Source organism: Sebastes fasciatus, chromosome 22 (assembly GCF_043250625.1).
Source record: "Sebastes fasciatus isolate fSebFas1 chromosome 22, fSebFas1.pri, whole genome shotgun sequence".
Lineage (NCBI taxonomy): Eukaryota > Metazoa > Chordata > Actinopteri > Perciformes > Sebastidae > Sebastes > Sebastes fasciatus.
The window spans coordinates 18,392,236-18,415,946 of NC_133816.1; the positions used below are offsets into that span (position 1 = coordinate 18,392,236).

The 23,711-nt window shown below is 39.9% G+C and overlaps 3 protein-coding genes and 2 long non-coding RNA genes across 7 annotated transcripts; 3 read left to right on the forward strand and 2 right to left on the reverse strand.

Annotated features, from left to right (window-relative positions):
- Positions 1-862: 862 nt before the first annotated feature.
- On the reverse strand, positions 863-18,708 carry LOC141760548 (uncharacterized). Of its 3 annotated transcripts, XR_012592393.1 has the most exons (5): positions 18,341-18,708; positions 7,703-7,993; positions 3,435-3,529; positions 3,085-3,203; positions 863-1,129 (listed from the first exon to the last, which is right to left on the reverse strand). It is a non-coding gene; the product is annotated as an uncharacterized LOC141760548 (long non-coding RNA). The 3 variants fall into 3 exon arrangements; XR_012592394.1 differs by lacking the exon at positions 7,703-7,993 and having other exon boundaries at positions 18,341-18,698; XR_012592392.1 differs by lacking the exon at positions 18,341-18,708 and having other exon boundaries at positions 7,723-7,850.
- Positions 3,116-7,942, forward strand: LOC141760547 (placenta-specific gene 8 protein-like). The gene is made up of 3 exons (XM_074623435.1): positions 3,116-3,223; positions 3,401-3,555; positions 7,760-7,942. The coding sequence occupies exons 1-3, from the start codon at positions 3,121-3,123 to the stop codon at positions 7,940-7,942; spliced, it is 441 nt and encodes a 146-aa protein (XP_074479536.1). The 5' UTR covers positions 3,116-3,120.
- ponzr4 (plac8 onzin related protein 4) lies at positions 9,835-12,921 on the forward strand. The gene is made up of 4 exons (XM_074623993.1): positions 9,835-9,963; positions 10,860-10,970; positions 11,358-11,512; positions 12,414-12,921. Exons 1-4 carry the CDS (start codon positions 9,957-9,959, stop codon positions 12,534-12,536), a joined length of 396 nt encoding a protein of 131 aa, XP_074480094.1. The 5' UTR covers positions 9,835-9,956; the 3' UTR covers positions 12,537-12,921.
- On the forward strand, positions 17,947-20,658 carry ugt5g1 (UDP glucuronosyltransferase 5 family, polypeptide G1). The gene is made up of 2 exons (XM_074623434.1): positions 17,947-18,063; positions 18,899-20,658. Exons 1-2 carry the CDS (start codon positions 17,962-17,964, stop codon positions 20,486-20,488), a joined length of 1,692 nt encoding a protein of 563 aa, XP_074479535.1. The 5' UTR covers positions 17,947-17,961; the 3' UTR covers positions 20,489-20,658.
- On the reverse strand, positions 20,507-21,281 carry LOC141760549 (uncharacterized). Its single transcript, XR_012592395.1, has 2 exons — positions 20,796-21,281; positions 20,507-20,743 (listed from the first exon to the last, which is right to left on the reverse strand). It is a non-coding gene; the product is annotated as an uncharacterized LOC141760549 (long non-coding RNA).
- Positions 21,282-23,711: the final 2,430 nt, after the last annotated feature.

Consider the following 23,711-nt stretch of genomic DNA (forward strand, 5'->3'; position numbering starts at 1 on the left):
GTATATTTGAATTTAAGCGGAGCTCAGCAATAGTTTGCCGTTCTGGGAAATATGCAAATTCACTTTCTTGGTGAGAGTTAGATGAGAAGATCGATACCACACTAATGTGTGAGATTGTATCAATCTTCTTCTCGTGTATAATATTATATAAAGTTCTGATAGCGTTTTTTATATTTATTGTCAAGTAGCCAAATAAAGGCATTGTCAGTTATTTCTATATATTTCTATATTAGGGCTGTCAAAGTTAACATGATAATAACGTGTTAACATAAATTTGTTTTAACGCCACTAATTTCTTTAACGCATTAATGCAACTTGCAATTTCTGAGGTTTTAGTGGGCTCAATTCAGCTAAAATTTTGGCGAGGAAAAACTGACATGGTGATTTTCAAAGGGGTCCCTTGACCTCTGACCTCCAGATATGTGAATGAAAATGTGTTCTATGGGTACCCACGAGTCTCCCCTTTACAGACATGCCCACTTTATGATAATCACATGCAGTTTTGGGGCAAGTCATAGTCAAGTCAGCACACTGACACACTGACAGCTGTTGTTGCCTGTTGGGCTGCAGTTTGCCATGTTATGATTTGAGCATATATATTTATGTTAAATGCAGTACCTGTGAGGGGTTCTGGACAATATTTATCATTGTTTTGTGTTGTTAATTGATTTCCAATAATAAATATATACATACATTTACATAAAGCAAACATATGTGTCCACTCCCATGTTTATAAGAGTATTAAATACTTTTGAACTGAATGAAATATGCGATTAATTTGTGATTAAATCACGATTAAGGATGGACAATCATCAATCATGCCATATATATATATATGTATATATATACGTATATATATACACACACGTATATTATAAATTCCCTATAATTTACTTGATTTCCTCCTTTCTTTTATCTCCTCCTACATACAGTATACTGTAGAAAATAAATTGTCGTTGTCAGTTTTGACTGTGAATCATCAGGTTCTGTATTTTTTGGTTGATTCTCACCCACCATGAATGTCACCTTTGTTAATCCTCTGTATGATCATCGGTGTCAGCTGCAGCCCTTATGGAAGAGGAGACCGGTTTCGTTTGATAGGGGTGGGATTCACTCCACTGGACCTTTCCTGTTTCACACAGTGCAACGAGAAATCAGATATTACATTAGAGGCATTTTTTATGTTGCGCTGCTTCAAAGAAAAAACCTTAAACATGGTGCAATTTCATATGGTGGCTTGTGTACATGTTGTAATGTATACTGAGGAGAGTACTGAAAATAGGAATTGTAATGAACATTAGCATATCTCACTTTTCAAAACACACAAAAACCCCCCCAGAAAAAACAATGGTCTTTGTAATTCATGTTATTACTAAATGATATGACGCACTGTTGTATAATAGTGCTCTGTGATGACATTTTGTGATTTCTTGAGCCTCTTACTCAACTGATACAGATCAGGAGTGCCTGGTGGTGTAACTCTAACTAAACCAAAACACTCTTCTTTTCCATGGGGGCAATAACTGATAAAGTGGACTTGACCTTGAACACATGTAATTCCACTGACTAGTGAACTAAAATTCATAGTTTCTGGACATCCTTTTAGACATCTCTCACTGAGGTTTCAAAGGGTCAGCTGAGTTAACTGTCATGGGAGCTTTGTGCCTTGTTTACCCACCTTATCTGGCAGTTTCATATTTACACCAAAACACTGCAGTCAAGCAAAGAGCACACACACAAGAGAGAGAAAAAGTCCCACAGCCATAACAAAACTGTAACCGGTACTTCTGGGATTTTGATAACTAAACTCTCAGACAGGTAAGTCATCTATTATTTATTTTCAGTGATACTGATGTAAATCATTGTTTAGAGTACAGCAGGTTGGCTCTGAGTCACGCATGTTCCAGGAAAAGGGAGCTAAGGAGCAGAGCTAAACAATAACTCGAGTCAGGAGACAGCGGTGTTAAATCCTTAGTGAGTGAGGGGCGTGGACGTTTGTTCTGAGCGAACACCTCGCTGGTTTGTTCAGCTTATCTTTTGACTGAGATAATGGTTTCCTGTGGTCAATATTATGGATCACAGATACAAAGTTTACTGCTTTGTATCCTCTTTTTTCTAACTGGTGTTAATGTGTAGAGGTGATAGATCGCATGATGCATCAATCAGTTCTTCAAGTAAAGTTTCCTTCAGATGCAAACTAGTAGATCAAACAGTAACTTAGTCTCTTATTAGTAGTATTTACTACTTATCTGTTTTGCCAGATGTGTTTTTTCGAGGAACTGCTTTCTAGATTCCTTGCAACTTCAAAATCAGGAAGTGCTGACATCAAACAATCTCAGTGGCGGTTTGTAAATGCTGTACTTTTTGTACAATTTTGAGGTATTTGTGCTCAACTCACGTATATCAATTTTATGCCACTTTATATTTCTACTCCATTACATTTCACTCCATTACTTTACAAATTTAACATAGCCTACAAAGCATATCATCAGTGATACATTGTTTTAATTCTAACTACCCAACTTTATAATTAGTTAAAAATAGCTCTGTCTTGATCAGATGCCATATTAAAATGATCCTTGTATGCTCCAGTAACAATAAACCTATATTATGATATATAATAACTTATTATAATAACCATTCGGATGCACAATGACTACTTTTACTTTTGATACTTTAAGTAAATTTTACTGATAATAATTCTTTACTTTTATTTCAGTAACATTTTGAATGCAGGGCTTATAGTAGGTGATTCTAAAATGATGGTATTGCTATTATACCTAATTAAAGGGTCTGAATACTTCTTCCATCACTGGACAATCTTTCTCTAACCTTAACCAAATACTTTGAGAAGTCTAAAGATAACCAATATAAAACATTCATGATGCTGAACAAAACATATTTGCTAATGTAAACTAGATGTATATGCAGGGTTGCATGATTAAAAAGGCACATAACAAGCCTCCATCATTCAATTTTCTTTAAATTAGAAATTCCAATTCAATGCATGCTGGGAAAATTTTTTGTCCATGAACATATTGAACATATAGCATGAAGAGCATCAAAACCATAATGTAACCTCACCTCTCCTTCATGGATGTATAGAGGGCCAGCTCAGCAATGTATCAACAGGTGGTCCAGGTCCAACCGGAGAGCAGGATTCAGGAGTTCAATGGTCAATGGAGTACTGGCCTGTGTGAGTGCTATAAAGACATGGGAGACTGTAAGTGTCCAAGCATGATACACAATATGATACAAATTGTAGTATTTTTGCTGAATGCAAAAAAATGCTGAAATCATGAAACATATCATGTTTTTGTGTGTTGTGAGTTTATCCTATACATGTTAATGTGTGTGTGTGTGTGTGTTTGTGTGTGTGTGTGTGTGTGTGTGTGTGCAGGCTGCTTTGCCCTGTGCTGCCTCCCAGTGTTTACCTGTAAGGTGACCAGTGCAGTGGGCGCCTGTCCCTGCCTGCCTCTGCTGGATTGTATCGGCTGCGTATCGCCGGCCTCTCTTGCCATGAGGGCGTCTGTCAGGGAACGATACGGCATACCAGTAAGATTATAAAAACATCATGTAGTATTTTACATGTTGTGAGATTGTGGTGTGATATACAGTAGATAAAACTTTGCTTTCTTTCTGTTCAAAGTATAATTCCACAAAATTATGCAGTGTGAGCATCCACGTGATGATTGATCGATCAATCCGCCTGTCAAGTTGCAGTTTACATCCATGTTTGTCCAAAATGTCATCACTGCATCATTTTATCCTGTTAAACATTTGTGTGAAATTGTCATAATTAACAAATGAATTCTTGAGTTATGGCCAAGAATGTGTTTTGTGAGGTCACAGTAAACTTTGACCACCAAAATCTAATCAGTTCAGCCTTGAGTCCAATTAGACGTTTGTACCAAATTAGAAGAAATTCCCTCCAGGCGTTCCTGAGATATTGAGTTCACAAGAATGGACCTGACATATGGACGGACAACCTGAAAACATAATGTCTCTGACCGCGGCTGTCGCCGTCTGCGGAGGCATAAAAACAGCAAAGAGAGTCACAGCATGTTGCCTACATTGAGTGGACAGTATGTATTTTTAAAGGGTCTTGGACTTTGGATTATCTTTGGAACATTTAAGTTGTCTTCTATTGACTTCCATTGTTTTGGGTTTACCTTTACAATACATTCATACTAATGGGAAATATTAGAGGTGCTTACACTAAGGTTTGCATCCGAAATTCCATATGAACATGCCATTTAGTATGCTGAAACAGTATGTGAGATATTTTAGTATGTCTGAAACCTTAAGCCAATAGTACGCAAATTGCATACTATTTACGGTGAAATATTACAGTATGCAACGCTGGACACTATGGCGGCATAAATATCCCACAATGCAATGCAGTAGTGACGACTATGTTCATAACAGACAGCTCTGTAACATCAATAACGCTTCAATTCAAGTGTAAGTATAAAATTTCAATTTGCTAGGCGTCACATATATTTTAAGTTAATTCAGACTTTGATTCTCACAAACCGTCGTTTTGGTCACATGAGGTTGATACAGGTTACCATGGTTACACGATACCAACCGGTAAGGAGGCTTTTAGGAAGTGACGACGTAAATTACAGCTCAGTGCATCCGAAAACATAGATGATACTGTTTATATACACAAAAGTATGTTGAACGATAGTACACCTGTTGAGTATGTAGTGCATAGCATGTGATTTCGGATGTCACTGTGTTCTGATATCATTTCAACACTACTAATTAAAGTAATTGGTTTGACTACTTTGACAGATAACTAACATTTGATAGCTAACTTGACAGCTTTGGTCATGTAGCTTTATCATTTTGTTTCAGAAGAAGAAGTGACCGTGAATAATCCAGAGTTTCCCTGAGACGTTTACCTAGCTGGGGTTGGGAATGCGAGAGATATAAATGTGTGATTAAATTCTCTCAGTCTGGAGTGGCCCCTGTCGTTGTGATGTGGTGAACAATGCAGCTGATTGCGTACCACACTGTGTCCCCAGCTCAATTACACCGAGCTGCTGGAGCTCTGGGTAATTATGATTGCCGCTGAGACGATGGAGACGTTTTAGTGATGAAACACAATAACAGCACACGGGGGAAATAGCTGCAACATCACGTAGGTGTGCCTAATGACACAGGTTATTACTTTAGCAATGCAAACAATGTTTTCAGTCTGTGCAGTGACATCAGATGAAGCTTAGATATATGCTGAGGATGCAGTGAAATCAGGCCACGTTTATTAAATTAATAAATCTGCACTAGAGCCATAAATAACTTAATGAATAAACAACTAGCTGTTAGTGCCTTTAAGATACAGCAATCTGCTCAGGCTGCCCACCCACCGCTTCGGTGTTTGTCCACACTTAACACTCCGCACACCTGCGTGCACGTCTCAACAGACATCAGGTCACTGATCAGTGCACGTAACCAATACGAAACAGATGTTCGACATGCAAACAGCACATGCCGGGGCCAAGTTGTGCGAACTTGATGTTGGATAAGCCGGTCGTTTCTGGGACAGTGAAGAGAAGGAGAGATAAGGCAGGAGGTGGGAGTGGTTGGAGGCCAGGCAGGCAGAAGCTGGAGCGCTGCCATCGGAGAGAAGGAGGTGGTTGGTAATGTTGGCTTCTCTGGAGGTGGAGTGGGCCGTGGATCGCTGTCAATACTGCAGAGCATGAGCTAGGGAAGGTGCCAGAAGTTCTTATGAAAACAAGTCCCAGCATGTAGGTTGTTTGTAAAGCAAACTCTCTCATGGGTGCGTAACATTGTGTATCATGAGACTTAAACTGTGGATTCAGGTTGATTACTTCAGCCATTTGGATATGCATTCAAAGTTCTGGATCATCTTTCTGTGTATGAAGTAGTTTTCTAGTCTACATCTCCTGAAAATATAGTGACTTTAGTATACTAAGCCTAGCGGCATGGCTCTAGGGATGGCAGCATTGGTTGGTCGGTCCACCACTTTGGTCCAGACCCAAATATCTCAACAGCTATTAGATGGATTGCCTTAAAATCTTCTACAGACATTTATGGTCCCCAGGTGTCTGTCTGAAACGTCTCAACAACTATTGGATGGATTACCGAGAACTTTGGTACGCATTCATGTTCCTCTTGGGATGATTTGTAGCCATAGACTGTATATTAGAAGTAGACGTAGTCATCGGCATATAGAAGTAAAGAGACGAAACTCTGGTGTTTCTTTGACAACAGCTGCTGCTGCCATTTTGGCCTGGACTTATTATATTTATAATATTTTATTGCTCAACAACGGCCATCTCGGTAGAATATGACAATAGAAGAGAAATAATTTTGTTTTACTTTCGTGCAGCACTTTTTAGGCGGACGTTTTACTGGTGTCCGGTAGTCGCCTTCAGTCCAAAGTGGCGAAAGCGTAGCTCTGCTGCTTGGCGCTGATGGTGCAATGGAACGAACAATTGACTTTCACTTCTTGGCAATTACATTCTTTGCTGTCACAATCTTGTTTTTTTGCCACCAGAAGTGACACGAGAGGGTGGAGCTAAGTACAACCAAACGCTGAATAAGATATTTTCAGGCGACCAAAAATGTTATAATTAACTTTCATGAAGTGAAAACACACCGTGAAAGGGTTAAAGTTCTAAGACGAAAACACGGACAACTCCCAGACCGGACAACGTCGTGGTTTTCATATGCATGTAAACTTTAAATCCCACAGTTGCATGTTGGATTCAGACCTGTAATGATGTTTGGGGGCGTAGCGATAATTTTAGTTGTGAATGTCACCCTCCCACATTGAATTCACAAGGGAGGCGGCGCAGCACGGGGAAAGTGTGCTACTGAGCAGCAGATCTCAGGTCTGTTGCTCAAGAAAGACAAGCGTGTAAATCTTAAGATTGTTTTTGCTGCTCACCAGCACTTATAACACAGTAATATCAGCATCAAAAAGTTGTATTCAGATCCTGTAAAGAAGCTTGTGGGTGGAGAGATTACTTTGTTGGTTATATCACCTCCAACATTAAATTCACAGATTGTAATGTTGGTGTTACTGCTCCACGACTACTATAATATGTCGATAAAGGTCACCACTGCATTATGATCCAGCTGTTTCGACTTGACAACGATGAAGTAATTGATTAAAACTGGTCATCGGGCTCTAAATTACAGCGCTAACTCAGTATCATGAAGGAGAACTCACATGCTCAGGCTGCACATGCAACAATAGGAGCTGGTGTTTCTCAGACTATATTGATTTATCAGATCTCACCCGCCCAACATTTCCATCTTGACATTACTGACAAGCTCTTTATCCTGGTTGCTGTTGCTAAGAGCAAAGACTTGGCTGCAAGAAACTCGCTGTCCTCAGAGGGAGGATATTTATTGAAGCAGAAGAGCACGATTATTACTGTTACACTAACAAATGCACAAATGCCAGCTCTTCACTTCAAGCAGCCGCATTACTGTACATTTTTTGTTTGCTCCTTGATTAATGGTGTGCTTATTTGATCTTTTGTAACATAGAAAAGGAAGGTGATAAAACTAGGACAATTGAACTGTAGATTCTATACTTAAAGTCTGTTGATTACAATGGTCATGAGTTACTAGATTACAACAGGCAAATGAATCACAGATCTGCTGCATTGTACATCAGTAAAAATGTATTTTTTTTGTGCACCTAAATGCAAATGTTCACCTTTTGTTCGAGCCTCCCACCTGTGTTCAGGCCTCTCTCTCTCCGTGCATCTTACAGGGGAGTGTGTGGAGCGACTGCCTGTACGGGTGCTGCTGCTATCCGCTATCTTGGCTCCAGATCTCCAGAGAGCTGAAGAGAAGAGCAGCATCCCACGCCTCCTCCTCCTCGTCTTCCTCCTCCTCCTCCTCCTCAGCCAGATACACTGCTCTGACCTCCCTGCAGGAGGCGCACTTGGTCTAGACACACGTGTGGCACTCCTGGTCCTCTGGCGGCAGCCTGCCCTCCAGTGTACTGGAGTTGATTTAATCACACTTCCCGGTTACCTCTGAGGATTCTGCAGCATCTGTCCCACAGAGAGGACAGCTCAGTTTGTCACAAGATGAATGAGGAAGTACGATAAGAGTTGAATATTAGAGCAGAGGTAATGTTGCATGCAGAATAAACATAATGTATTATATTCTTTCAGTGGTGGAAAGTAACTTCAAGTACTGTACAAGTTGCAAGTGCAGCTTTGAGGTACTTCACTTGGGCATTTCAATTGTATGTTACTTTATACTTCTACTGCACATTTCAGAGGGAAATACTGTACTTTTACTCCACTACTCTGTCTGACAGCCATAGTTACTAGGAACCATTCAGATTAAGATTTTACTCACAGAAAAAACAAACAATTTAACCCTTTCTTGAATGAATTATGATAACCTCTGTCAGTATTTTTATTCCTCTGTAGGCATAAAAAAACCCAACTTTTTTTAAACGTGCATTTTTCAAGTTTTTCACGTGTATTAGTTTTCAACTAAAGAAATATGTATTTAGCAAATCAATGAATAAAATGATATATTCTGTGAAAACCATTAAATAATGTGTCTGTAATTAATCTTAAACCAGTGTGTTCACATATTTTAAACATATTCTAAGCTGGTTCCTAAGTCCTCAGTCTCTCCCCTCTCTCTTACTCCTGTCCTCCTCCTCCCTCCCTCATTCAGCTCCTCGCTCTCGACTCCTCTAAATATTTTTAATGAACATTTTCTACAAAAATAATAGAAAAATATTGTAAAATATAGTTTTTTGTTACAAAAAACTTCAAGTTGCAGTCTAATAATATAAATCAATTGATTTACAGCCCAAAAAAGTTACTGCAGATTGGGTTTTTAGTCGCAGTAATAAGTCCCGTTTCCACCGCAGGAACTTTCCCCGGAACTAAGAGGAACTCATTGAGTTTCAACAGCAGGGACCAGGGTCTAAATTAAGTTTTGGGGACATTTTACGGGGTCTTCCCCCCCCCAAAAAAGACCCTGGTCGGGGGGTAGGACTTTCTGAAAGTACTGGAACAGTGGGCAAATATTGGAAACCAATCAACAACACAAAACAATGACAAACGTTGTCCAGAAACCCTCACAGGTACTGCATTTAGCATAGAAAATATGCTCAAATCATAACATGGCAAACTGCAGCCCAACAGGCAACAACAACTGTCAGTGTGTCAGTGTGCTGACTTGACTATAACTTTCCCCAAACTGAATGTGATTATCATAAAGTGGGCATGTCTGTAAAGGGGAGACTCGTGGGTACTCATAGAACCCATTTTCATTCACATATCTAGAGGTCAGAGGTCAAGGGACCCCTTTGAAAATGGCCATGCCAGTTTTTCCTCGCCAAGAATTTAGCCTAACTTTGGAGCGTTATTTAGACTCCTTCTCAACAAACTAGTATGACATGGTTGGGACCAATGGATTCATTAGGTTTTGTAGTTTCATATGATGCCAGTATCTTCAATCTAGCTTTAAAACTCCAAATCTAAAAATCGCAAGTTGCGTTAATGCGTTTGACAAATTTGTGTTAACGCCTTAAACATATGATTTAACGTCATTGTAACATTCAAACAAAGGCATAGAGCCACATGTCAGGATAAGCATAGCACAAGATGTTCTCTTGTCTTATCATCACATACCTCTGTCTAAGAACACAGCAGCACACTTTAAATATGAGGTAATGGGCATTTTGTAGTACAATGACGTCTGAGATTTAAAAGGATACGAGACAGTCAGATAGTCTGATGTCTGACTGTCAAAAGGTGTTGACACATGTCAGACTGGACGGACCAGTCAGTGACATGCATCCCGTACTGTCCTGTCACATTCACCTCTCTGCTGCAAGTTTATAAAATGCAACGCTGCCCTGCAAATCCATCACTTCACTGAACTCCGCTCACAGTAAGGTAGGATCGACCAAACACCACTGAGGGATTGCAGCGATGACAGGTATATAGAAATATGGACAGCATGCATGAGAAGACACATCACATGAATTCAAATTAATTCTGAATTGTATTGTATTTTATCAAATGGTAGAGCTATTCCTTATAATAATTTGCGTTTTGAATCTAATTTCTTATTGGCATATGAGCATATGAGATTTCCAGGTGAGTAACTTCAGGTGAAGGATAGCGTGACCTCGTAGCTGTTAGCAGGAAATTCTGCAACTTGTGGATTTGTGAAACCTTTCAAAAGCAAGTTGAACTCTAACCTACAGACCTGTTCACCTGCTATCAAGTCTGCTTATCTTGTTTTCTGAAATGTCAAAGATACGAGGTGTTCGCTCGATAACGGTCATGACACCGGAGAGTTCAGTGTACTTCTGAGTGAGCACTTCTCTTTCCTAAAACAGAAAACCTCAGCTTTACATCGGTGACATCACCAGGATCTAAAATCTGGCACTGCCCAGTGCACCACATTAATTTCTTGCAACTCGCAACTTGTGATTTTTAGGTCGTAGTGGGCTCAGTTTTAAAGCTAGAGTGAAGATACTGGCATCATATAAAAATGTATTGTCTAAGAGGTAGAGGGCAAAACATTAGTTCAGTCACTGTAGAGCTGCTGTATATGGATTTCACTAGATAGAGAGGATGCAAAGACGGATTATGTGGCAGTTTTTTTCATATCCAATGAGAATATTCTTATCAAAAATGCATGAGATAGCATAGACATAATGGGGGGAAAGACATTTCACTAACCTACTCTCCTGATCTTGTTATCATGCCAAAATAGTAATGTCAGTGTTGTATCATTTACCACAATACACTGACATTACTATTTTGGCAAGAAAAGCCAGCAAAGATGTTGTCTTGACAGTTACTTTAATCTGTGTTTTTTGTCAGAATACACGCAGGAAACTATGGTTGTAAACCAACCGAGGCCCTTCATCAGGACCTCCGTATCCAACGAGTGGTCCTCTAACATCTGTGATTGCACCGAAGACCTGCCCCAGTGTAAGTGCACTTATGCGATTTGACCAACAGGTATAAATATTTTACAGGTGAATGATAAGGTGGTGTAATTTTTAGTACACATGTTGAGACAACAACTCATCCACCATCCATCTAAATCAACCCTCTCGTGCAAGTCGAAAACTTCATTCACGATGATCTGGGTTCAGAAATGCCAACAGATGGCAGATTGGAGATCAGTGGGTGTAGTGGCGTATTTTTAACACCATTCTTGATGCTCCATATGATAACGCAACCCAGCAGCAGCGATGAAACAAGATATTAAATCTCAAAACTGAAGCTCTGAAACATTCTGACTTGTTTACTATTTTTTCTGAGTGCAACATTAATGTGTGAAACCTACTGTTAATGGATGTGATGTGATTTCAGGCTGCCTCGCCTTATGGTGTCTTCCCTGCTTCACCTGTAAGACATCACACGAGGCCGGGGAGTGTCTATGTTTACCTCTGCTGGACGCTTTTGGATGCATCCCTCCGATGACCACAGCCCTCAGGGTGTCAGTACGCACACGATTTGGCATTGAGGTACTATGCTTTCCTAACCTGGTGTAAATAAAGTGCAACTGCGTTAGTACTTACAAACAGAGTTTTTACCCGCATAAAAGTCAGTGTTGCCTTCACTGTTTATCTGATCTCTGATTAGTCTTTAACCTGTTAAGCCTTTCGTCAGTGTGTCTTTACATTCCTAGGCAACATCCAGCAATTTATGTAATATGGTCATCAAAGGGCCACTATGTTCCTTTTTTGCAGCCGATTTGTTTAGGTAGACTTCGATAATGATTAATGTCTGTCACAAAAAAAAAACGGTTGTTTGGCCCCCGAAAAGTGCTGCTTGCAGCGTTGTCGTGGACCGCTCATCGCTCGTTGACTCCAGGGAAGTGAAAAATAAATCAGTTGTACGTTAGTATATCCAGCATGGTTGTGTCTAGAAGGTAATCCACAATTTGGGAAACTCTCGCAAGATAGTTAAGGTTAGGCATTGGCCTCGAATGGTTAAGGTTAGGATAGGTTGTCGGGCAGCGAGTCTTGCGAGAGTGTTTGCATGCAATTTGTGAGCTCCTTTCTAGACACGACCATCCAGCATCAAGCAGCAAAGGTGAACCGCGGGTCAATGAGCCGCGGCCTGTAAAGCCCTGAAACCCCACCCCCGCTGCTGCTCAGAGCGCGATCGCTTATTTACTCAAAGTTTTTTAATATTTATTGCATCCAAATTGCACCAAATTCGACAATGCACATCCTTGGGTCCCAAGCAACGAATCCTCCAAGTGTGAAGAAGATCAGATGAACGGTTCTCGAGATATGAGGAGGACACACACACACACACGCACATAAAAAAGCCTCTTTTTTTTTTCATTAATTGTTGCATGTCTAACATGTCTAACTTATTTCCTCGCCCAACTACACCTAACTGTCTCTGTCTTCACAGGACACAGTTTGCAATGACTGTGTGTACGGCTGCTGCTGCGGGCCCTGCACCTGGTGTCAAATAGCGAGAGAGATCAAAAAGAGGAAGAATACCATTACCTTCATCAACATGTCGTCCCGATAAGAACAAAATGCTGAAGTCACCACAGCATCATCGTCGCTTGTTATCGGTTTCGAGCATGTCTGCCTCTGAGGAATGTCGCTGAGCAACTGATTGACGATCAGCACATGAGGGGTCATAATTGTTGCATCACTTGATGACAGGAAGAAGAGATAAGCACGCACTCGGCCTCTATGACCTCCACTAACAGATAGTAATGAGAACCAGCCTGTGACGGTAAAGTGATGTACCGATGATAATTCTGGGTGAACTGAACTGTATTATATACAGTTTTTTGGGGGGTTACTGACATTGCACACAGAGATCTTTCAAATTTAATTGGGGATGTTTTTTTGTACTAGTTTTTTTTCTATTCCAATTTGTTTTATATGTTAATTTGGATAATTGATTGCTTTGTTCCTAGTATTGGTTGTTATCTTTTAGAAGTATCTATATCTTTATACATGGGCTCATTTTAACTTGTCATATAAAAAGCCACAGTTGTTCATTGTATTGAAACAGCTATTCATTAGATTGTTGTAATCGATTTCTTGTCAACTAATAAATTAATCGCCAACTAACTTGATAATCGATTGATCGGTTTGATAATTTTTTTAATGAAAAAAAAATAAAATTCTCTGATTCCAGCTTCTTCAATGTGAATATTTTCTGGTTTCTTTTCTCCTTTATGACACTAAACAGAATATATTTAAGTTGTGGACAAAACAAGACATTTGAGGACGTCATCTTTGGGAAACACTCATAGATTTTTTTTCCACCATTTTCTGACATTTTATAGACCAACAACTAATCGATTAATTGAGAAAATAATCGACAGATTAATCGACAATGAAAAATAAGCGTTAGTTGCAACCTTAATTGAGTGTATGGAAATTAAAGTACTGAAAATGATATAGTAATGTAATGAGTAACGTAAGTTATAACGTTTGATATCAAGTAATAAGTAAAGTAACATTATTACTTTTTAAAGAAATAAAAAGTAACTTTTTACACTTCCTGAGTAACATTCCCAACACTGCTTTTTTTGTATTGTATTTTAATACGTTTAGTGATATAATACTTTAGTTATGACCAAATACTTGCAAAAGGTATGACATTCCCATTAGCCTAAGCTGTACTTTGTGTTTAGTGCAAATGTTGGCATGTTAACATGCTAAACTACAATGGTGAACATGGTAAACATTACCTGCTAAACATCAGCCTGTTAGCATTGTCACTGTGAGCCATGGATGTATAATAAGACCTGGTTACAGACAATTTGTTCCAGTGGCCACTCCAGGTCTTATTGCAGCAAAAAAAACACCCCGGCTCAAAAAACATTTTCCTCACACACCACCATTGAAAAATAGAAGTCTGTAAAACTGTTGACAGAACACTTTGAACCGCAAAAAAGGTAGATTATGACTCTTTCTATTCTGAATTTTTGATCCATGGAGGTTTCATAATTGTTTTCGTAGAGCCGAGAAAATCGATTTAAACATCTATGATGTCATCACAATGTAAAGTCGAGTGGGAACTATTTTATTCCAACTAGAATACACTGTGATTGTTAATTAGAGGAAGTTGTACTACAGACGTATTTGTGATAAAACATTCATCATTTTTATTATACATTTATGTTCCTGAATTCTTCAGTCTGTTCAAGTATTTTGCAAGACATGAGTCCTCTTGAACACGGCAAAAAAACTCAAAGCCTGTCTGAAGTTCAATACAGTTAACCTCAGTGTATCCTATCCTATGCAAACCACACTTGCAAATCTGCCAAGGTTAAATCATGCCTTCAAGTGTTAAATACCAGCCTTTGCTCCATGTGATCAAACCGATGTCCTACATCAGTTAAGTGTTTATTAAAATAAAGTTAAAAAAGGTAAACTCTGTAGCATACAAAAATCTACAAACAATAGTCTTGTAGATGAGGCGGATGTTTTGATTAATAGCGATAGTACACGCTAGGCATGTGAGTAAATGGTTTGAACGCTGTCAAGGGGATTGAAATGAGCCATATCATGACTCAGAACAATTGAAGGAAGGAAAGGTTTTGAACCAGCGAGCGTCCCCGGGAGCTTTGTTCAGATATTTGGGCTTGAGGTCAACTTTGAAAAGGTGCAATGAATGTAGAAAGACTCCCATGAGAATAAAACGGTAATACATGTTTTCATTCTCAGGCCTTTTTTTCCTTATTTGAGTGATCACCATGGCAACACCACCTCTGAGTTTAGAGAGTGTTTCTGTCTCCCCCTGCTGGACATGCTGTGGGACAAACTTCAGATGGTGTTTGTCCAATGATGAACTCCACCTGTTTCCATGTCCATGAGGGTTTCAGCTGCTTCTCAGGGTTTCCTGACCTCTGGGGTCATGTGACTCCTGGTTCTCTTAAAACCTGCTGATTTTTATTTTATTTCTTTGCCTCTACATGTTATCAGACAATCTATAAACAGCAATACATCTGGGCCCAAAATATCTAATCTGTAAAATCAGTCCTAACCAGCCCAGAACTCCCATAGTGATGCATATTTGGGTCAACTTTTAGACTTAGATGTAAAAGAATACTGTGTCAACTGGCGTGACCAAAGTTTTAATAGTTTTAGACAACATATAATTCATGCCTTGATGCACATACATGATGCAATGTTTGTAATTCATTTCACTTTACCTGTATCAGATCAAATATGAGCCTGAAGGTGTTTAATCTACTCCTGATAAAAGCTAAAAGACGTCGTGATTAATATGATTTCATGTTACTGTGATGCCTTTTCTTTCTCAAATGAAATCTTCTACTGCTCGTTGGGAGGGTGCGTAGGAAGCTTCAGAAATAGCACTGATGTCCAGCTCTGAGGTAGGACTATTTTTAACTCTTGTTCGAAATGTAAAAATAAAATGATAAATATGGGTACTCAGTTGTTTTGTCAGCTCTGAAACTGGCAACTTCTACTGTTTGGTCAGCTGGTCAGCCCAGTTGTTTTAAGACCAATTGGTCTTAAAACAACTGGGCTCCTGTTTATCTAACTCAGTGTGGAATTTTGAACTGAAGTGAAAAAAGTAAAACATTTTCACTTTAAAGCTAGGGTTGGTAATTTTAAGAAACTAGCAAGGGTACGCTAGATGTTAAAAATGATCCAACTGAAAAAACGAGCCCAGTGTTGCCAACTCTTTTCCAATGAATGTAGCAAACAGCACTAGCTCGAAAAGTCCCTAAATCTATAGAGAAAGTCACCAAGTCGTCAACACTGACGGTCCGTCCCTTCAGGCCTCCCTCCAAAGACACTCCCCCCAAAATTATCAGTATGAATGTAAACAACGAACTTGGCTATTGTTGAGTCAGAGCATTTGATTTATTGATTGCTATCAGGATGTAATGAGAATTTCAACAAATATAAGATTACCTACTCTAGATTTAACTATAGAAGCTATTTAGGCTATCAAAATTATTTTGACTCTTTATTTAAGAAAGGTCTCTTATGTTGGTGAAGAGTCGTCTGTAGGGTCCCACGTGGCTTTGGGATGGACACAGAGTCAATCCCTCATTTCTGATTTTGGAATGACGTTCAAGGTGCAATCTATCATTGGTCATGATGAACACTATATCTGAAGAAATATGTTTAAATAATTCAATATAATAGTTTTATCGTACCAGTTGCAGCTGCTCATTCTTCATTCTTGTAAGTTGTCAAATACACTTCTGAAAGGATGTTGTTTTTTTGCATTTTTGCAAGAATAAAGCTGGCATTGATTTTCTTTAGCCTGCAATCTGACAACTAATGCAACAAAATTGTCTTCTGTACTTGTAAATTTGATGCAAACGTTCCCTTTATTATATGTTTTCTTCTCTACTAGCAGCAGACTTTCCTCCCTGCCCCAGTCTACGTTCTTTATAATGTCACTCAATTGAACAATCAAACTCAAAATTTACTTTAATAAGTTTAATCATACAGGCTGAGATGTTTTACAGAATGAACTGTCGATGAAATGCTTGTCTCTGATTGGCTGCTCTGAGCACATGCGTGATTAACTTACAAAAAGCTGTTCTTAAAGGTCACTGCTAGACTTCACTGTAAGTATGAGTGACATGCTTGTTATTGTGTTTTTTTACTTTACTTTAGACGAAGAACTCCTATGATCGCTCTTTCGAGGATTCTTGAGGGTAATTAAATAGTGATTCATACGAGCCCTGATCTTCTTGTGACTTGTAAACTCTTGAACTAAGCTGCATGTCTTTACATCTCTGCTGTTACCTCGAGCTGACTGTTGTTGCCTGGCTCAGGTTTATATAACTCCACAGAGGCAGAGGAGAGGAGGGGAAGGCTGCGGCTCACTGATATGACTGTTGAACACCGACTCGTGCTGTTATTGTAATCACCAATGCTCACTTTATTTTCCCTCCGCTGTGTGACCTTGCTGCTTCCTCCTTCCCTCGTTCCCTGCCACTCCCGTCTCACACACTCTGACTGTGTCCCTGTTTGGATTCTTCCCCTGTTCTCCCTGAGGTTTCCTCAACACGCAGATTGAAAAGTCCGCGCACTGAACTTGCCTGTGGGTACTCAAATATAGGAATCCATAAGAAATGAAAACTGTCATCCAAAGATGTGAAATGAGCAGCAATTTGGAGCTGGGCGGGAGATATATGCTACTGATGAGTAACTTGTTGAGACAAAATATTGTTTGGGCAAAAAACAGCCATTCAGCATTCACCTAAATCCATCTGATAACTGTATCTTGCACAGATTTTTCTTAAACTGCCACAACTGCTATGATCCCATTTGATTTATTTTTTTGAATTCTTTGCAATGGGAGTGCCAAAGTTTCATATGATGCTACAAGCGGCAGAAGCACGACGAGATGCTGAGCGTCTATTCTGCGCTGAGTGCTACCCATATGGTGTTTTTTTTCTGGTTGCCAAGAGTTGAAAATGTTCAACTTCGGGTAAAACTCCACAGAGACCAACCATCACATCCTACATGTACGCCACAAGTGTTAACAATGTGTCTTCATCATTGCAACCAGACGCAATCAAAGCGCCTCAACTGAAAAAAACGCTGCGAACTAATGCCCTTCTGTGTTCTGCATTTAACAATAAATAAGTGTTTAATTCGATTTGAAATTGTCATCTGTCATTTAAAAAGCAGCAATATACCAATAAAGCTTATGTATACAGCACTAAAATCAGGATATGTAAAGCTGTTTGCAAAAAAATAATGGGTTTATTCGTTCTGTAACAGCCACAGAGACCAGATTTTTATTTTATTTTTGTCAGAGCATTTGATTTATTGATTGCTGTCGGGATGCAATGAGAATTTCAATAAATATAACAAAAAAATGCACTCTACCGTACTTACATCATGCATGTAACATCGACCTTTGCCTCTTAATTACAGTGCACATAACTTTGTGAGTTACTTATAACCCACAAACGGGACTTTGACCTGGTTGAATGCGTGTAAAAGCTGCATGGAAACACATATCACATAATATCCTTGCTCACTCACTCAGAACCTGCAGCTCAAACCAAACTTCTGGATACAACAAGAACCAGGTGAGGCTTTTGATTCACTTTTAATTTTACTATTTACATAAAAAAAACATTTTAACTAAACACATTTTATGCCAATGCCACGGAACTATAAAGTATTTCATACAGTAAAATTAACAAGTTTCAGTGCCCAATCCCTGTTTTTAACACTTACAGGTATCTTAACACTTGACAGTTTAACAACCAGCAGCTGATAAGCGAGCCATCAGAGGAGGAATGTAAGCTACAGTACGCCAAAGTAGAATATACTGTAGGCTGCTACAATATATTTATATCTCACCAAACAGTAGAAGATCCACATGCATATGGTGTTGAAACAGCCTCCAGCGCCTTGTGACCCCGTCCAGTATAAGAGGCTTAGTAAATACTACAGATAGTCCACATGTAGCAGTAGTAGTAGCAGACCACATGGAGAGTTGCATGGGTAAAATACAGGACTTTCACTCAGGAGACCGCTGTTCATGTCCCGAGTGAAACTAAAAGTCAATATTGACTTACTTTGTCCGCAATTAGTCACGTGAATCGTTAGTCAGTCATGTTAATGTCAACCACAATCTTTTCCTAACCCGAACTAAGTAGTTTTGTTGCCTTAACCTAACTTGTAAAGATGGAAGTTTATTTTGAAATGACACTATTCACGTCATGACAAGCGTATATTGACACGCCGTCCCTGACACGTCCAAAACTGACGCTAGAGGCGTACCTAGTGCGCAGGCTTGGGGAGTAACGGATCACATGCGTTATTTAATTAGGATACAAAACCGTCGGCTTGGTGCGTCAGGGCCTTTAAAGTTACTGGGTTCTAATCAGTCTAATAATTTCTGTATGTTTCTCGCAGGAAATGTCCGGCATGATCCCTCTATTCCTGACAGGGCTCTGCTTCCTGTTGCTCGGTCCCACTTGTTGCAGCGGCAGCAGGATCCTGGTCGTGCCCGTTGACGGCAGCCACTGGATCAACATGGAGGTGATCCTCCGAGAGCTGCACTCCAGAGGCCACAACATCACGGTGCTGCGCTCTGCCAAGAGCTGGTACATCCCCAGTACCTCTTCCATTTATACCTCTATTAACGTGACCATGCTGGAGGACGAGTCGGACCTGAGCTACTACAATAAAATGCTACAGGATGTTATGGAATGCCGCAGGTCGGCGACCTTTATACGCACCTTCTGCCAACAGCGCCTGATCACAGCCATGTTGGCAAAGGGCCATGAGATCCTTGCCAGAGCAGCTGCTACAATGTTAGATGATCCTGTTTTTATGAAGAAGCTGCAGGATGCCGAGTTTGATTTAATATTAACGGATCCTGCTCTGACTCTCGGGGTTCTTCTGGGTAGCTATCTCAAGCTGCCGATGGTTTTCAACGTGCGCTGGATTAATAACGGGGAGGGCCATTTCACCATAGCTCCCTCTCCTGTCTCCTACGTCCCCGTGTCAGGAAGTGAACTGCACGATCGGATGGATATTCTGGACCGAACCAAGAATATGTTGCATTATCTCTATAGTTTTGTTGAAATCCACTTCTACATTAACCCAGCCTACTCAGATCTGCTCCAGCGACATTTCCCTCCTGGAACCGACCTGCTGTCTTTGGAGCATGCAGCTGCTATCTGGCTGGTGAGGACGGATTTTGTCTTTGAGTTCCCTCGCCCCACCATGCCCAACGTGGTCTACATAGGGGGGTTCCAGTGCAAAAAGGCCCGTCCCCTCACTGATGAGCTGGAGGCCTTCATGCAGAGCTCCGGGGAGCACGGGGTGGTGGTCATGTCTCTGGGGACGCTGGTGTCGGCGCTGCCTCGTGAGGCCACAGAGGCCATCGCTGCTGCTTTCGCTCAGCTGCCTCAGAAGGTGGTGTGGAGGTTTGTGGGTGAAAAGCCTTCATCCCTGGGGAACAACACCCTGCTGGTGGACTGGCTGCCTCAGAGAGACCTCCTGGGACACCCCAAGACTCGTGCCTTTGTAGCCCACGGAGGCACCAACGGCATGTACGAGGCCATTTACCACGGCGTTCCCGTTCTGGGCCTGCCCCTCCTCTTTGACCAGTTCGACAACCTACTCCGGCTGAAGGTACGCGGGGCGGCTCGGGTGGTGGAGGCCAAATCGCTCACCAAAGAAGACTTCCTGGAGGCTATAAAGGACATCCTGGAGACTCCCTCGTACCGTGAGAACATACAGCGTCTCTCACTGCTACACCGCGACCGGCTAATGGATCCCATGGACACCGCTATCTTTTGGATTGAGTACGTCATCCGGAACAAAGGAGCAGCCCATCTACAGTCAGTAGGTTTTAGTCTGCCCTGGTACTCCTACTATAGCCTGGATGTGGCTCTTTTTATTACGGCTCTCATTGGAGTCTTTGTCTGGGCTTCAGTCTTAGTCTGTAAGAGTCTCTGCTGCCGAAGGACCCGGAGAAAGACGAAAGCAGAGTAACGGATTCAAACATGCTTAGTGACTGCCCAGTGGAGTTTACCAGAGACTGACTCTCATTTACCTTTTGAATAAATAAAAGTCTTAATCATTGTGGAAATTGTTGCAAAATGTTTATTCTAATGCAAACAATCTAGTGATAGAAATGTTAAAATAAGTTATGGGTTGTTTCACCCCAAGGAGGTTTGTCAGTTTGGGGAAATACTATCACATGTCATATACCGGTAGTCCTACAGGCTTTAAAGGGGACATATCATGCTCATTTTCAGGTTCATACTTGTATTTTTGGTTTCTACTAGAACATGTTTACATGCTTTAATGTTCAAAAAACACATTATTTTTCTCATACTGTCTGTCTGAATATACCTGTATTCACCCTCTGTCTGAAACGCTCAGTTTTAGCGCATGTCTCTTTAAGACGCCCTGATTTGCTGCTCTGATTGGCTTGTTGAGCCCACAAAAATGGGCAATATATCTATATTATATACATCTATATCTATATATCGTGATGTGATATTAGATATCATCTTAGATTTTGGATATCGTAATATCGTGATATGGCGTAAGTGTTGTCTTTTCCTGGTTTTAAAGGCTATATTACAATAAAGTGATGTAATTTTCTGAACTTACCAGACTGTTGTAGCTGTTCTATTATTTGTCTTTTACACTTAGTCATTACATCAACATTACTAATGATTATTTATCAAAAATCTCATTGTGTAAATATTTTGTGAAAGCACCAATAGTCAACCCTACAATATCATCGCAATATCAATAGAGGTACTTGGTCAAAACTATTGTGATATTCGATTTTCTCCATATCGCCCAGCCCTAGTTGGTAGGCGCTCCAGATACTCAAATGTATATTAACAAGCACTGAAAAAGTGAGTTTTTTATGATATGTCCCCTTTAAAAGACATCCTCTGGAACTGTTTTGATATTATATCAAACCTTTATCATATTCGGCTCTTTTCAAGCTTCCTAGACATAGAAAATAATGTGCTTTTTTAAGCTTGTTTCCATCGTTGTAGTTCTATTTTGTTACTTGTTTTCATCACAATGTGCTCTGACCTGAGAATAAACATGGTGGTAGATGGTACATGTTGTCCAAACAGTAGTTTGCATCATAGGATTTGTTTACCTACATACTCTACGTATATCATCATATAATTCAAAGTTGTTTATCATAGATCTCACAGACAGAAATGGTGACCGTCTCTGACTGCTGGATCACAGTGAGATTATTATTAGTTCCACCCACTTCCTGTATGACACAAACTCTTTGCATGAAGAGAAACCCTCTGAGAGCTCACATGCACTGTGGAGACAAAATCTAAAACCTCAATCATTTATCCTTTTCATCCTTTATGTCTGCACAGCTCTTGCTTAACAAAATGCTGACAAATGTATGTATGTTATGCAATAATATTGGCCGAGTAGTTATAACAAACACTGCTATTATACCAACATTAGGGCCAATCGATTCAAATATTTAATCACGATTAATTGCATGATTCTCAAAAGTTAATCATGATTAATTGAAAGTTAATCATATTGTTTATCTGTTCAAAAGGTACCTTAAAGGGAGATTTGACAAGCATTTAATACTCTTATCAACATGGGAGTGGGCAAATTGAAGTCAGAGGTCAATGGACCCCTTTGAAAATGACCATGCCAGGTTTTCCTCGCCAAACTTTAGTGCAATTTCGAAGCATTATTTAGCCTCCTTTGTGACAAGCTAGTATAACATAGTTGGTACCAATGGATTCATTAGGTTTTGTAGTTTCATATGATGCCAGTATCTTTACTCTATCTTTAAAAATGAGCCCGCTACATTCTCCGAAAGATCAACCACAGCCCTTGATTTTTAAGAGGTTAATTAAAAATTGCAAGTTGCGTTAAAGCGTGCATAATAATGTCAACGACAATAATTTGTCATCAATCTAGTAATGTGAAAGGCATGTATGATGGGAAATGTCACACTATATGAATGCTATACTGCGCCTTTAAACAGACTGTAATTGCAAACACAAATGGAGTCTTATCATGAGAACACTTCAATGCACACCACAAACAAATGTGAGATTGTGGTGTACACGATTGTTTTTGTAGCTGCTAAATTTGGAAAAGAACCTCAGACCAGGTCAAGCAGAGGGCTCAAGAACTGAGGAGAAAAAAAGTACTGTGGTCACTAGACTGTAGCAGAAGGGAAAATGTTTCACAGTACTACGGTAAAATGTTTTTACAAGCCCGTTTACAATTTTATCTCAGCTGCGCAGATACAGACAGAAATAAAAAGGAAAACTAATGTTTCTGTTCAGTGATTGGGCAATGTATGGCTGTGATTCAGAGGAAAGATAAGAGCAAGAGCTGACGAAATGACATGGGAAATGGGTTGCATAATAACATATGTAGTACATACACAGCACATATTGCATTTCACACCTTTTTCACAGAGCCACCTACAGAGGGGACATGCCTTTATCTCCTACAGCTTCCAGGAGCTGAACAAGTAGATATTAGGAGAAAGAACATGATGTTTTTTAAATCCTGTCACCAGTACACTGACTTTTGAGTGGCAGAAAGATGTCGCAATAAGGTTGCTTCAGCTTCCTTTATGATTTTCATTTTGCAGAACTCTGTAGTTGTGTAAATTTGTCAAGTATTTTATACTCTCATCAACATGGGAGTAGACAAATATGCTTGCTTTATGCAAATGTCTTTATTATTGGACGTTATCATAAATTATCATTGCTCACTATCACTATCATAATAAAGTGGGCATGTCTGTAAAGGGGAGACTCGTGGGTACCCATAGTACCCATTTTCATTCACATGTCTTGAGGTCAGAGGTCAAGGGACCCCTTTCAAAATGGCTGTGACAGTTTTTCCTCGCCAACATTTAGCGCAAGTTTGGAGCTTTATTTAGCCTCCTTCGCGTCAAACTAGTATGACATGGTTGGTACCGATAGATTCTTTAGGTTTTTCTAGTTTCATACGATGCCAGTATCTTCACTCTAGCTTTAGAGCCCGCTACAACCTCCGAAAGATCGGTGGCCTGTCGTATTTTAAGAGGTTGATTAAAAATGTAAAGTTGCTTTAATGCGTTAAAGAAATTAGTGGCGTTAAAACATGTAACATGTTCTAACCCAAAATACAAGTATGAACCTGAAAATGAACACGATATGTCCCCTTTAAGCTTTGACCTTGATTGGCTCAGTGTTCA